General features: G+C 39.3%; 2 protein-coding genes across 6 annotated transcripts in view; one reads left to right on the top strand and one right to left on the bottom strand.

The window, feature by feature from the left end:
* Positions 1–1,196, top strand: part of ATP1A1 (ATPase Na+/K+ transporting subunit alpha 1) — a 29,085-nt gene extending 27,889 nt beyond the window's left edge. For both annotated transcript variants that reach the window (XM_088147523.1, XM_088147522.1), the window contains 3 exons: positions 129–230; positions 465–556; positions 902–1,196. In XM_088147523.1, coding sequence (XP_088003649.1) covers positions 129–230; positions 465–556; positions 902–930 — 223 coding nt within the window. In that variant the 3' untranslated portion in view covers positions 931–1,196. The remainder of the gene's footprint in view (positions 1–128; positions 231–464; positions 557–901) is intronic.
* The window catches only part of LOC103053704 (uncharacterized), an 87,384-nt gene continuing 73,745 nt past the window's right edge, over positions 975–14,613 (bottom strand). For 2 of the 4 annotated variants that reach the window (XR_015797366.1, XR_015797369.1), the window contains one exon: positions 13,558–13,935. The gene's annotated coding sequence lies outside the window, so the exon portion shown is untranslated. Of the gene's footprint in view, positions 1,270–3,689; positions 4,048–13,555; positions 13,936–14,613 lie in introns of those variants that run through there. The other 2 variants (XR_015797368.1, XR_015797367.1) reach the window with 2 other exon arrangements.

The raw sequence follows: 14,613 nt of genomic DNA, 5'->3' as shown, positions 1-14,613 counted from the left end.
TATCACAGAAGTTGGGGATAATATAGGCCAGCAACTTTGGGGAAACAAATTTACAAGCTGAAGAGCCTAGTAGGTTGTTCTTCCACATAGGATCTAAAATCAACTTTGATATCTTGATGCTTCCACAGGAACAAGATCCTAATATTTGGTCTCTTTGAAGAAACAGCTCTGGCTGCGTTCCTCTCTTACTGCCCAGGAATGGATGTTGCCTTGAGAATGTACCCACTGAAGTAAGACTGAGTAATGTTGGATCTGTGAAGCTGATAATTAGCTCAACTATCCCTCAGTTGCTATTACTGGGTTGAGCATAATGTTGATCATTTTTAATTCCTTCAGTGATGTATTAAAGGAATGGAGCTGGGCTTATTCTAAATTATATGTTCATCCTTGTTTTTGAAGCTACTGAGCTCTTGCTAACCATCAGTTATGTCATATATGGTACAACTGATTTTCTAATCTTGCAGACCGTTATGGTGGTTTTGTGCCTTCCCCTACTCTCTCCTCATCTTTGTATACGATGAAGTAAGAAAATTAATCCTCAGACGCAGCCCTGGAGGTAAGCAATTATTTACTCAACAGCATACTAGGATGTAGTAGGTACATTGTGGTAATCTAGAAAGCTATCTAAGGATTCAGACATGAAACATAAATACATTTTATTATAATAAACTTTATGAATGAGGCAGGTTCCTATTAGCATCTTTGGAGGGCTCAGTTGGAAGGCCAGGTAGTTCCTGCTATTGTGTAGCATGAATTTACATTATAACACCTGTTACATTTGACTTATCCACCTGTGCTTTCAGAGCTCAGTATTTCTGTGTTCTCTAATTTGCCTTTGATATCAAGGATTTGCATTAAGAAATGGCATATATAACTTGTTTGTTTGTTTTCTTCTCTGTAGGCTGGGTGGAAAAAGAAACCTACTACTAAAGGACTGCTGGACCAGATGTAGTTGCACTCTTGACATTCTTCCATGCTTTTGTTCCTGAAATGCAGGAAGAGGGAAGCTTTGGAGGATGAAAGCAAGTGGAGAGTGCAAGAAGAATAATGGAATGGAAAAAATGGGTAGTGTTAATATAGTCCAGGCTTTGGGGTGGAAAATACAATAGTTTTTAACGTGCCTTTTCAGGTTTTTTAAAGAAATGTTAAGATTTTATATCTGGACTTTTACAAATAAAGATGGATCAGAAGAGGAATCTGTGTCTTTTATTCATGGTAATTGAGAAGAAAGTAGGCAAGTGCATCATGGAAGGGCAGAATGTCAGCCAGCTGAAAGGCAAGCAAAGTGGACCAGAGTCAGGAGGCTTTTGAGATTTCTTTAAGGGATACATAATGACAGCAAAATGGACAGTGTAGAAACCCTGCCCTAATTTGGTGTCATACTGTGTGTAGGACAGTAGGCATTCTTAAACAAGTGATGACCAATTAAGACAAATTGGTCTGGATAAACAGATGCCCTTGAACATCTTAATGCAGTAGCAGGTCCTGTAGTGTTAGTCATCCCCACCTTAAATTCCAGGCTGATAAGTTATACTTACTTCTCAGTTAACATAAATTCACCTCATTATAAGTATACTTCAGAAAAGATGAGAGAACATTGTCAAGCCAGAGAAATGAATTTTAAAGATATTTGTTGCTATTCATTTTATAAGCAGCAATACCTCTCCACTTAAGCCTGCACAACTATCCAGCATGTGCCTATTTTTCTTTGATCTTGTCAGTAGTCTGTAGAATGCCATAGAGAACTAATAGAACATCTGTATGGACTTCATGAGCATAAGACATCATCTAGTCAAGCTTTGCAAATCTCTCACATGTGAAACCAAAACAGGCTTAAAGGACTTGTTTCCCATAGCAAGAAGAGATTTAGTCATAATACTGAAGCTACAATCCTATGAACATTTAAATGAAGGTGAGCCCCCCTGCACTGAGTGGGATTTATAGAATGGGACAGGCTGGTCAGTCAATTCCTGTCACAACCACATTTGGTTGATCCAAAAGAAGCAGACCCTGCACTTCTGGGAAAAATGCTAGGAAGAAAAAAAAATTGGGGATCAGATTATCTTAATACTATATTGCAATAGTGATGTGACTTGTTAAATCAGAGCAGGTTTCCATCTAATCTAGCATTCCCCAGTGGCTTCTACTGTTGAAATAGCAAGATACTGAAAGCAATAAGTCCATAATTTGGGAGAAACCAACTATGTTAATACTGTAATTCTAGTCAAATGTCCAAATTCATGAATGTGCATTTTAATGAACTCAGATCATCAATAAATAATATTCCATGACAGAAGAAGTGGCAATTTCATGTGGTGGAACTAGTGCTAATTTAATAAAATAGCAATTAATAGTAATTTTGGAGACCTGGAGTACTAGTAAGGCCCCAAAAGTCAAAAGCATATGTCTCTACCTTCAAAAAAAAGGAGGAGGGCGTGGGAAATTAAAAACTTGCCAGCCTGACATCAAAACTGGCCAGGTTTTCAAACAGACTTTTTAATATTTGTGAACACTTGGATAGGAATGATCAACATGAATGCATCAAAAGCCAACAGGAGTTTGTCACAAACAAATCATACCAGACTACCGGGCATGAAAGGTGAGCCAACATGAACAGGAGGGAACTTAATGGAGAAATATGAAGCCCTGCATCTGGGAAGAAAAAAAAAAGATGGGGAAGACCTCGCTTGGCAGAATGCATATGAAAAGGATCTGGATGCTCAATAGATCACAAGTTGAAGATGAGCCATCGGTGTGATGCAGCTACTGAAAAGGCAAATTCTGTTTTGGGAAGCAATTGCTCCATTGTATTCTGCCTTGATCAGGGCCCGCTTGGAACACTCATAGAATTATAGGTTTGGAAGGGACCTTGGAGGTCTTCTACTCCAACCTTGGTTGAGTTCTGGCCACCAAATCTTGAAAAAAAAGTGGCAGATTAGGGCAAGTTCTGAGAACAGCTATCAAGATTTGTTGTTTAGTCGTTAAGTCGTGTCCGACTCTTCGTGACCCCATGAACCATATTGCGCCAGGCCTTCCTGTCCTTCACTGCCTCCCTGAGTTTGCTCAGTTTCATGCTCATTGCTTCAGTGATGCTATCTAACCATCGCATCCTCTGCCGTCCTCTTCTCCTTTTGCCTTCAATACTATCAAGATAGGGAACTAGAAATCAGTTCCTATGAAGAGCAGGAATAGGTATAGTTGGCCTAGAGGAAACAACATTCTTCAGAAACTTAAAGGGTTGCTTTGTAATGGAGAGAGTGGACTTATTCTCTATTGCCCTAACCAATGGTTTGAAAGTACAGGGAGCTAGATTCACTTTAGATAGTAGGAGGCATTTCCTGTTGTTAAGATCTGTCAACCAGTGGAATAGATTACATTATAAAGCGATCTGTTTTCATTCACTTTTTTTTTTTTTAATCTGCGCTCAGTCGTTACCGACTCTGCAGTGACTGCTTGGACGAGTCCTTGCAGTTTTCAAGGCAAGTGTTTCAGAAGTGGTTTGCCAGAGCCTCCTTCCTAGAGCAGAGCCCAGCTGGCGTGCGCAGGAGGCGGGGTTTCCGTTGCTTTGCGCCCTTTTCGGGCGCGCGCGGTTTTTTGCGCTTACCAGCAACTGCTCCCGACTCCTTTTTGCAAGGCGCCGCCAGCATTTTTCCTCCCACCGGAGTGAGAGTACCCATTTATCTACTCACGTGAGTTTTCGAACTGTTGGGTTGACAGGAACTGGGGAGGAAACAGGAGCTCACCCTGCTAACGCGAAGGCTGGACTCGAACCGCTGAAGTATCGACCATTTCTGGCCAGCAACTTTCAGCGAGACTGGGTAGCTATCTAAGATGCTTTAGCAGAACCTAAGGGAAGGAGCAGGGAATTGGGTTAGATGACCTCTGATGAGCCTTCCTACTCTATGATTCAATTATGTGAAATTAAAAAGGACTTACGCACAAGGTCAAACTGGAGACACATCATCCCAGAATATATGAAGGTTGCCCAGAGTTGTAGAGCTGATAACAGGAAAGTTAAAGCTCAGAAGCTGGGATTAACGAAGGATGCTAAAAACAACAACAAAAGAGGCTTCTTTAGATGTGTTCAAAACAGCTGCTCACTGGAAATGGCAAAATATTAGGTCACTCTTGGTTTTTAGTTTGGAACAGTCTTCGGCAAAAAGGCATGTGCTAATCTAGGCAGTTTTAAGGAACAGATTGAAGGGATGTTGCATATTGTAGATGACAGAGTATTTGTATTTATTATGGAAGCGTTCCAGTCTCCAGAACTGGGGTAAATTGCAAGCTAAGCTACTGAAGGAACTTCTTCGTGGTCCAGCTGAACCTCTATCCAGTTTGTGAAATTGTGGAAAACTGGACAAGGACAGATGTAATCCATACAGGGAAAGCAGAGATTTGAACAGCTATACGCTGCTCAGACAGAAGGAATTGGGAAGAGAAGATTGAGGGGAATATGATAGTGCTTTTTCAAATATCTGAAAGTCATACAGAAGGTCAAGATTTCTCTTGTTCCAAAGTGCAATACAAGGAATAATGGTTTTTTATAGGTTTAGAAAAGCAGTTGTGAAACCAATTACCTAGATAGGAGATAGGCCCCTCTCACTAGCTGTTACATGGAGAAGCCAGCTTTGCTTTAATTTGGATTCCCACATGAAGCAGAGATTACAGTAATAGCCCTTTCAAACTCATCACTTTTTAATGTGGGAGATTCTGTTGATGAATCCTTTGTTTCTTATTTAGGCATCTTTGAAGCAGGCCGATAATAAACAACATATAATGGTTTTATATATGTATGTTGATCTACAGTAGCTACAGCTTATAAATGTTCTATAGCAGAATAATTCTGGGAAAGAATTATGACTGACTGGAAGCTAAAGAGAAGTTACATGGGCATTTTGTATGACAGTACTTAATGTATGCACGTATACCTTCTATACAACTTGCAAATTAAGAATTTCAGAGCTGACTTAACTTTTTTTTTTTTAAAAAAAGGACATCTCCAGTACCTCTCCAAATACAAAATAGGGAGGGGACAAAAGAAAAATGAAGACAGAAGACATTTGCTGTATAGCTTAAATGGGGATGTCATCCAGGGCCTCAGTGTTCATTCCACATCTCAGAAGCTTTCATAACTCTTCTGCCTTTCGCTAATGATGCCTTGAGGAATTGCTGTGCAACAAATTGCAAGCCAGCTGATCTCTGCAGGCTGATGGGGAGCCACATACTCACAGGGCAGCCTTTGTTCCCCCTGCACAGACAAAGAGCTTGGTTCTTTTCTGTACCTCAATCAAGCTGCTTGTTACCATGCTGCAAGGGTACAGTTTAGAAGAATAGGTCAATTCAGGATCAGATGACTTGGCCTCTTACTCCACATCAACTTCCCTCACAAAGCCCATACACAGTCGGCTGTGCACCAAGCTGGCAGTCCCAGATGCCAGGACTGACCTCCTCGGTGGAACACAAAGCCAAGGCCTCTCCCTTCTTGCTGGCGCTGAGAAAGCCACTGCCTGCTCACTGTTGCATGCAACCTGAGGCAGATGACGTGCCCTGAGCTGGCACAGGGTGCCCTATCATGTGTCAGGCTCTGAGCACATACAGTGTTAACCCAGGCAAAGGAAATGCTTTTACTTTGGTGTTGGATTTCTTCCCAATCTCAGCAGACCAGCAGGTAGATCTGCAGAGTTTTGGAACAGGTTATAGCAGGGTAAATAAACAAGCGGTTTCCTCAGACTGGCAGGTCCTTATATCCAAGAGAGCAATTTTCAGACTGGCTAATGCAAGGCTTCCGAGCAGGCTCTTACAGAAGTAAGAGGCTGGATTCACAGTAGCATTACAGTATTTCAAGGGCCAGAAAGGCTTTTAAAGCAAAGGTGAGACCCTTGAAACAAAATCGATCCCTATGAATGAGAACTGAACCCATTACGTTCCACAAGAGTGCAGTTATGGGAAGTTAATGCATAGCCCTTAACTGAGAGAGAATCATAGAATGTAGGAGTTAGATGGGACTTCATGGGTCACCTATTCCTGCCTCCTGCAGAAATTCACTTATTCCTGATAGGTTGCCATCTAGCCCCACTTGAAAACCTGCGGTAAGGGAGTTCCACTGCTTGACAGCTGTTACAGGTAGGAAATTCCTCCTAATAGTCAGGCTTAATCTCCTTTCCTTTCTTTTCATTCCAATCTATTGTCCTGCCCTTGGTTTCAAGAGAGAACAGGCCCCTTGCCCCCCTTTGCATGTGCCAGCCTTTTGGACACTTGTAGACTGCTCTCCTATGGCCCTTCAGTCTTCTCTTTTCCAAGCTACATGCTCTGCTATTTTAGGATTAAAATAATAAAATAAAATCCTGATGATCAAGGTCACTTATCATCCTGGCAGCTCTTCTGTGAATCTCTTCTAGATTCTTCATGTCTCTTTTAAAGGGCCATGGCCAGAATTGGATACAGAGCTCCAAATGTGATGTACTACTACAGAGAGCAAGGGAACTATTACCCCCCACAAGCTGGCTGCCCTGCTTCTCTTAATGCAGACAAAGCTTGCATTGGCTTTTTTGTTCAGCTGGTGATCCATTAGTACTCCTTGATTTTTCTTATATATATTCTCCCATCCTGTACATATACCCTTGGTTTTTCCTACCCAGATGCAGGACTACATGTTTATTACAGCTGAACATCATCCTGTTGGATTTGGCCCAATACTCAAACCTGTCAAAGTATTGTGAACTCTAAGGTATTAGCCAACACCTAGTTTGGTTTCCTCTGCAAAGTTAATGCACATCCCCTCCCTTCCATTTTTCAAGGAAACGCCACCTCACTCATATTTATCCAACTTGCCCACAAGGATATCATGAAAAACCCTGTCAGATGCCTTACTAAGATCAGATTATGCTACAACCACAATCTTCACTTGGCCCATCAAATTTAATCACTAAGTTATAAAAACAGAGAACATTAATCTGACAAACTTATTCTTGAGGAGCTCATGCTAGCTTCTGATAAAGCTGGCATTCTTTTCTAAGTGCTTGCAGGCAGGCTGTAGTACAAAATTTCAGTGCTGTATACAGTAGCTTCACAATCCCTACATTTTCTTTTGGCATACGACACAAATCACTAGTTCTTTATTCTGCTATGGTGAAATCCCCTTAAAAGGAGAAATTCAAAAGTAGGTCACTCCTTTATTTATCCAACATTGCAAAGGCTTCTTGGGGTTTCAGCTGATTCTTGCCTTCTAATTTTTGAAATTTCATCAGTGTAGCCACAGGACAGGACATCTGCAAAGAGTTCACCCTGTCCTCCCTGCCACATGACATGCTGTGTCATTCAAATGGCTCATCAGTGCTCAGTCTAGGAAGGCTCTGACCAAAAGTGAGTCCAGATAGAGTGTCCCTAGCATTTCAAAATCAAAGGCATTGCGCAGCACTTCTTCCTCTTTGGGAGTTTGTCTCTGGTTAAAAAAAAAATGTCAGAATATAGGACAGTTGAATATGGAAGATGATGTTCTCTGTTCTCCCCATAACACTCAGTGGATGAGACAGAGTATTTAAAGCCATTCGTTAATTTCTAAAGCAACTGAAGCTTTTTACAGCAATAGCAGTAAGGCTCCAGATCTGCTACTTGTCATCCAGATTCTTTCAACTCCCACCTGGTAATTCTAGTATAGTCACTTACCTTCAGGGGTTGATGATCTGTCCAAACTGAGAGCCTCACAAACTAGAAGCTCCTTGGGAAAAGAAAGAGAGTTTGTGGGTTCACTGAATATTGTTTTGTAATCTCTGAACTCCACATTTCATGGAACTTTTAGACAATATTCTAGAGAGTGAGCCAATTCAATATGTGGTTATGCAACAAGAATAACAGTTGTCTAATTAAGCTTCTAAAGGTATTGCATGAGTGTCGTATTGACTGAGTTCACAGCGTACTCTAAGTTATAATTAGATTTGATTAATTCTGAAATAACCTATTGTGCAAATCTATCTCCTGTGATTCATAAATGGTTTAATGTGTAATGCAAAGCCAGTTAATTATGGCTTATTCAATAAGCCATACTTTAACATACCGTAGCTTGATATGGCAGTTGAGCCTGAGGGTGCCATCAAGTAGGAGGAAAGCTCTTGTTGATAAAACCAGTAAGTGGGAAGAGAATATTATATCCTCTTTGTCATTTGGAATGCACAACTGAGAATTAATAGAATCACTGAGGGCCTTTCCCCACTATAGACTTAAAGTGCTATCCATCCTTGAATCAACACTGAACAGTGCCCACGTACATTTACAGTTATCTTTTTGTTCCACTTATTGTGTGTATTTGTGTGTGTTAGCATACAGTGTATTTAGAAGAAGGCCTCATGAAGAAGGAATAACTCACTTTTTGGAGAAAATCAATCTGTGTTGTACTGCTGGATAAAATATTAAATCTTTGTAGAGTTCTGTCAAATGAAAGGATGATTATATTGCTTGTCTAGAAAAAAGGCAGGTAAGCTAGAGGTAACCGGAAGCACCCTAATGGGTTGCAGGGAGCAGTTAGTCTTTTAGTCATTGGGTATTTTGTGACTGGCTGTGCACATGGCTAAGCCTCCCGTTGCAGTCATAGTTGACAAAAACATGTTCACAAAATTCCCAGTGTGCTCAGAATTCAAGAAAATAGGGAACCTCTGGTACAAAATATGGAAAAATATACTCATAAAATTGTTTATCATGGGACATGAAACAAAATGCATAAAACATGATTAATATTAATTATACTTTTTTTTGTCTCGATTCTTTCACTCCATATGGACTTTTTAGAAGGAGAGGGCATTTAATCAGTTGCAGCAAGAATATCAAGTACTTGATATATATATTGCATGTATTTGCAAGATTGAAAAAAATGATTTTTGCAAATCTGATAGCATCAGATCAATTGCTAAGATAAAATCTGATTTAATTTATCTTTCTAAATGAATTAGAGAGGATTACCTTCTCTCTGAAGATGTACATTTAAGTACAGAAATTATTGTAACTGGGAGTTTAACTCAAATGTCCATGCTAATAATGTTGTATTGTTTATATAGGATCCTGTGCAAACATGAAGGATATTTAAACCTAAATTTAATCTCTGGGTATAAAATCAGCTGCATAAAATGTGTGTTTAATTTGGATAGAAGATTAGTAGAATAGCAATTTAGAGAAAGTATATCAAGAACATAGGATCTGGGGGGGGAAAGTCCAGGTTGAATCTGGAACAATGTATTACTGAGGTTTCTTTGGCATTCTTTTATAGAATAATGTTAATTGGAATGTAATTCTAGCCAGAAAAGGCTAGGATTCTATGTACAGGTATATGATAATTCTACTATTATAAACATTATAAAACAAGCATATATTTCTACATATTTTGCTATCACATCTGAATGTGTAGGGTTCTCATCTTCCATGAAATGGAAAATGTAGGATGTTAAGCTTTATCCAACTGCGTTGCATTAAAATGTGGCATTGTCAAAAGATACAAACGTTCTAACGTGTGTATACTAGCAACTGCTCAGACAATCATTTCTTCTGATAGACTCACAGAGGTTTGGAAGGTGTTACTGATGCCATCAGGTCCAAATCCCTGCTCAAGTATCCAGATGAAGGCATCCCAGACTGATGGCTGCCCAGGGTCTAGCTGGAGGCAGCGAGTCTTAAGGGGAGCTCACCCCCACTCTGGGTAATCGGTTTCCCTGTCGCATAGCTCTGGCTGTTACCGTAATCATGACAGACTCTGGGCCCTGCACTTTGAATGGCAGAGAATCATTCTTCACATTCTGTGTGGCATCCTTTTAGGTATTTGATGGGAGTCATACAAAATAGGATTTTTAAATAGAAAAAGGAAATCTTTCCTTAGGCTAAGCATAACTAGAGTAAAAGAGGAAGAAATCAGCAAAACTCTTTATTATTAGATTTTTGTCTTGCCCCCCCCTCCACCTTTTTAAAATATATTTTGGCCAACTCAAGGTGGCAGCCATACCTAATAATCCTTCGCCCTCCTATTTCCCCAGAACAACAACCCTGTGAGGTGGGTTGGGCTGAGAGAAAGCGACTGGCCCAAAGTCCCCCAGCCGGCTTTTGTGCCAAAGGGAGGCCTAGAACTCACAGCCTCTGGGTTTCTAGGCCAGCACTATCTCCACTACACAAAACCAGTTCATAATAACAACAACAACAACAATACTCTTTTACTGGAAAATGAAGTCTATTTGTTAAAGACCAAGCCTTGAGAACAAATGCCTACAAAGCCAGAATTGGGAAGACAGCAACAGACAGCAAGTGCCGCCTCTGCAAAGAAGCTGACTTGCAAATAGAAGTAGAACAACTGTGGCAAAAGAAAGCAAAGGTAGGACCAATAGGAATAGGGGCCTTAGGTGCAATCCCAAAACATCTGGAGCACCACTTGAACACCATTGCCATTGACAAAATCACCATCAGTCCTGCAAAAGGCAGCTTTACTTGGAACAGCTTACATCCTGCAACAATACCTTCAACACCATCAAACCATCAAACAACAACATCTGCCTATCCCAGGTCCTTTGGAAGGATTCAGCAGGTGGATAAAAATGCCAATCCAGTCTAAACATCTGGCTAACTGTGCGACCAACCATTTGTTATGTTGTAAAATATCAGGGTTGAAGATGAAGGATGATGTCTTGCTGGACCTATTATTACAGTTTTTTGTAATAAATATTAATAGGAAAAATATATTATTTTTAAGTGACTGATTAAAAATTGTATTTAAAATTGTTTTTTTCTCCCATCTTCTATACTATGCTGAATTTTAAAAGATTATATTCCCTAATCATTTAATTTAATTTAATTTGACCATTACAACAGGGGTAATTGTGGCAAAGAAATATAGTTAATCCAAATATCATCTGTCCAGAACTACTCAGATAAGATATGGGGGCGGGTGGGGGTGGTAAAGGAGTGCTTCATTTTGCTACCGAACTGGGAAATGTATCTTTTAAATAAAGAGAAGAATGTGTATAAATAAATTGGATGCTGTGAAATATGTATCAGAAACAGCATCCTCTTGTTCATTATTTCTAAAAAAACATGGATAGGCATTTTGTATTGGAATAATTTATTCAAAGATGAGACTTCCTTTCATATGTACAGTGATCTGCCCTGTGATTGCAGAGAACTGTGCTGAAACCTTCTTAAAATGTATGTGTGGGCACGTATGTTTCACAACAAATTGTTCCGTGTTTCAGCTGAAAAGCGGGCCTCCCTCCCACGGCGCTCTTTATTTCCCAGATGGTCACCAGGCTTCATGTAGGTTCAAGAGGGGAGCTGCAGATCAAGGCTTCCTTCTGGAGTCTAAGTTGCTGACAAGAAGAGGTTGGTCCACTCGCTCATGTCAGGGAAAATCTGATGGACTGGCTGCTTTGGCTGTGTCTGAGAAACCTGAGGTGTTCACAGATTTGATGGAACTGTTGTTTGAAATTTAACCCACATTCTTTTTGTATCACAAACTAAAAAAAAAAACATTTTTACAGCTGACATCAAGGATGTTTATGGTTCATGGATTAAAGAACTGGAACACCCAACACTGGAATGGGCTACAGGTCTTTAAAAAATGTTACATTTGCTTCAGAGGATTTAAAACTAAAACTGATTCATTAGAAGATCTTAGTCTGAGATTACTGGACACCTCAACAAATGTATTCAAAAGGATAGGTGTCAGATTTTCTCTACTGGCAATGTAAAAAATTTGAGGGGTCTTTGCTTCATATGATTTGGTCTTGCGAATCATTGACATCCTTTTAGAATAATATTTTAATCTTTATAAATAGATTTATGGGGAATTTTTTTAGTGTTAACGACAATGTCATATTAAATTATGTCCCAAAACTTTCGAATTTGACCAATTTTTTTTGGCCAGATTTTATTTTTGAAGAATTATGGTTGCAATGGGCCTGGGAAGATTTAAAATGTAATGACGCGAAGATCATAGAACATCGATGTAGGTAAAAGAAGCATGTGCAGACAAAGAAACTGTCTGGGAAATCCTGAGAGACCATGGGATGGCGATGGAGCAGCTGAGCCAACTGGGAGGAGGCTGTCAGGGGCCGAGAGAGTGGGAGGAGGGTGTCCAGGGTGGGGTGCGATGAGAAGAGGAAGGAAAAGAGGGAGGCTCAGCAGTGTATCAACAAGCCTAAAACATACACATAATTTACGTGGCTATTGCCCCATACCATATTTTATTATTTTCCTACAGATTTGTTTTGAAAATGTAAATATTAAAAGCAGCCAAATACTGTTTCATAGTTTGTACAATACACCATAATTTTTCTTCAAACACCTCCTAAATATTTTCCATTTGGAAATATTTCAAAAGCAGCTGTCCTTTTAGTCACTACTTTGTAACAATGTGTCAATTGATTCTTACTTCTGTCTTATTTTCATTAATAGTTGCCAGAGACATTTCAACAATATAGATAAATAGTCACTATAATTAGACTCAAAACCATAATCATTTCTTATGTATTATTCTTCCTTATACACTACATCACTGCATTTTCTTTCTCTATATAGTTTTTAATGAGAATTTTTACTTGAATAAAAGAAAAATAAGAAATATATGAAAGAAAGAAGAGAAAAAGAAAAAAAAGAAAAAGTGCAGAGAACAATACAGTTAAAAGGAAAGAAAGAAAAAAGATAATCAAAGAAGTGACTTCTGACTCTCATTACAGCAGTTACAGTCAAAGTTGTTACCCCTCTTCCCTTTGTCCCCTTATTCAACACTTTTTCAATCATCCAGTCTAAAAATCATCATTTAACTCTTTCCATTTTCAGCAAAAAGTCCAAAAGAGGTTCAGTATTTCACAAAAGTACTTGCTATTTTATATTCCATTGTTGGTACTTCAATATATCTCCATTTTATACACATATAATAATCTTTCTGGCCAATGAAATAGTGTCCTCTTCCATAAATTTGTCTGTCATAAATATATTCTTCTGGAGTGGTCTAACAATTATCTCCTCCTGTTATAACTTTCACTCCCTTTTAATAATACATTTTTCTTTATTTCAAATGTGTAATCCTTAAAAGGGGAGTAAAAAATAAGAGAGGCTTTTTTCACCCACATCTGTCACATTTTAGTCCCTTTCAGCACTCCATACTTCTGTAATCACATGGTCTTCTCAGAACATCACGTTTCCCTTCTTTTTCTACTTACAGTATCTCTTTGTTTAACACAGTCAGCCAATCAGCTTCCTTAACAAATTTAAACATTGTTCTTTCCCACGAAGATATATATTAATCTGTTTATTTAATTCACAAAATACTTTAAATGAGGCAATATTCCAAATTTAACTGTCCCTTTAGTCTGTTCTTTAACTTTTCTATTCCAAAACCCCAGTCAGCTTTTTACATTTAATTCTTTTAAATCTTTATAACTGGTTGCTTCCTTTTTACCTTAATCCTTCCCAGATCGAAGGTGCGTTCATCCAGGTGGCTTTAGGTCAGTGTTGTCCGAACTTGGCCACTTTAAGATGAGTGGACTTCAACTCCCAGAATTCCCCAGCCAACCATGCTGGCTGGGGAATTCTGGGAGTTGAAGTCCACTCATCTTAAAGTGGCCAAGTTTGGACAACACTTCTTTAGGTGCTCTGCTGCTCTGAAGGTCTCTTTACGCTTTAAATTTGCTCCACTTAAACATGCTTTAGAAAGTGGATTGGTCAGACCCAGTGTCCTTTAAAAAGGCTTTGTGCAAGGCTGTGAGCATGGTGTCTTCTTCTGTGGCTCTTGGCGCTCTACTTGCAGGTCACCCTCAGGGTCTCATGGCTTCTGCTTGTCTGGAGAAGCTCTGTTAGCTCAGACATATCACCCGGCTCTCGTTTTTTGCCTCTGTGTCATCCCTGCTGTTTCATGGAGATGTGCTAGTCTGCCATATTTCCACCTGGAAGTCATCACTGCATTTTTCTCTAGATATAATATTAATATTAATTAATTAATTGCATGGATTTTAGCATTATAATGGTTCTATACTTTAGCTCAGTAATTTTACTATTCTATTATTCTAAATAATCAGTAATTGCCTTATTCAAATTGCATAATGCTTTACCATATTAATTTCTATGCCCAACATTCTTAAACGTACAGTTTTACTGTATTGTTATATGATTTTATAGCTTGTTTTATTCTAGTCAATTTCTGTACTGTGTAGGCTGCATTGATATTCAGCGAGTTAAATGTGACTCTTTTTTTCCTAAGATTTGCTGCTAAATGACTGAAATAAAGTGGCTAACCTTGACTGATATTGAAAGCAAAGTTTAAGGTCAGCAATCAGCAATCGTACTGCTGGTAGGCCTTCTTCATTTCACTGCTACTTTTCATTAAAAACCCAGGTTCTGATTCTTAGTGTGTTGAGAAGCATGCATTCCATGTTTTGGAGATAAATGCCTGAGGAAGACCTGCTCCAACAGAACTTCTGTTCCCACAATGCTCACTACCATCCCTTGCCCTCTGGGACCCCACTCTGCACTTGCTCCAGCAGCTCTGCCATCATGGGGTCATTGGCCAGCAGCTGCCTGTGGGAAGGCCCAGTGACATACTGCTTCCAGTTATTTTTTTTATTGTCAGGATCTCTGTCCTGAAATACG

This window comes from Python bivittatus, unplaced genomic scaffold (genome assembly GCF_059951505.1).
Source record: "Python bivittatus isolate LINGU-HERP-01145 unplaced genomic scaffold, Pbiv_v1 ctg000520_np1212, whole genome shotgun sequence".
NCBI classification, from domain to species: Eukaryota; Metazoa; Chordata; class Lepidosauria; order Squamata; family Pythonidae; genus Python; species Python bivittatus.
This window is presented reverse-complemented; position numbering and strand designations above follow the sequence as displayed.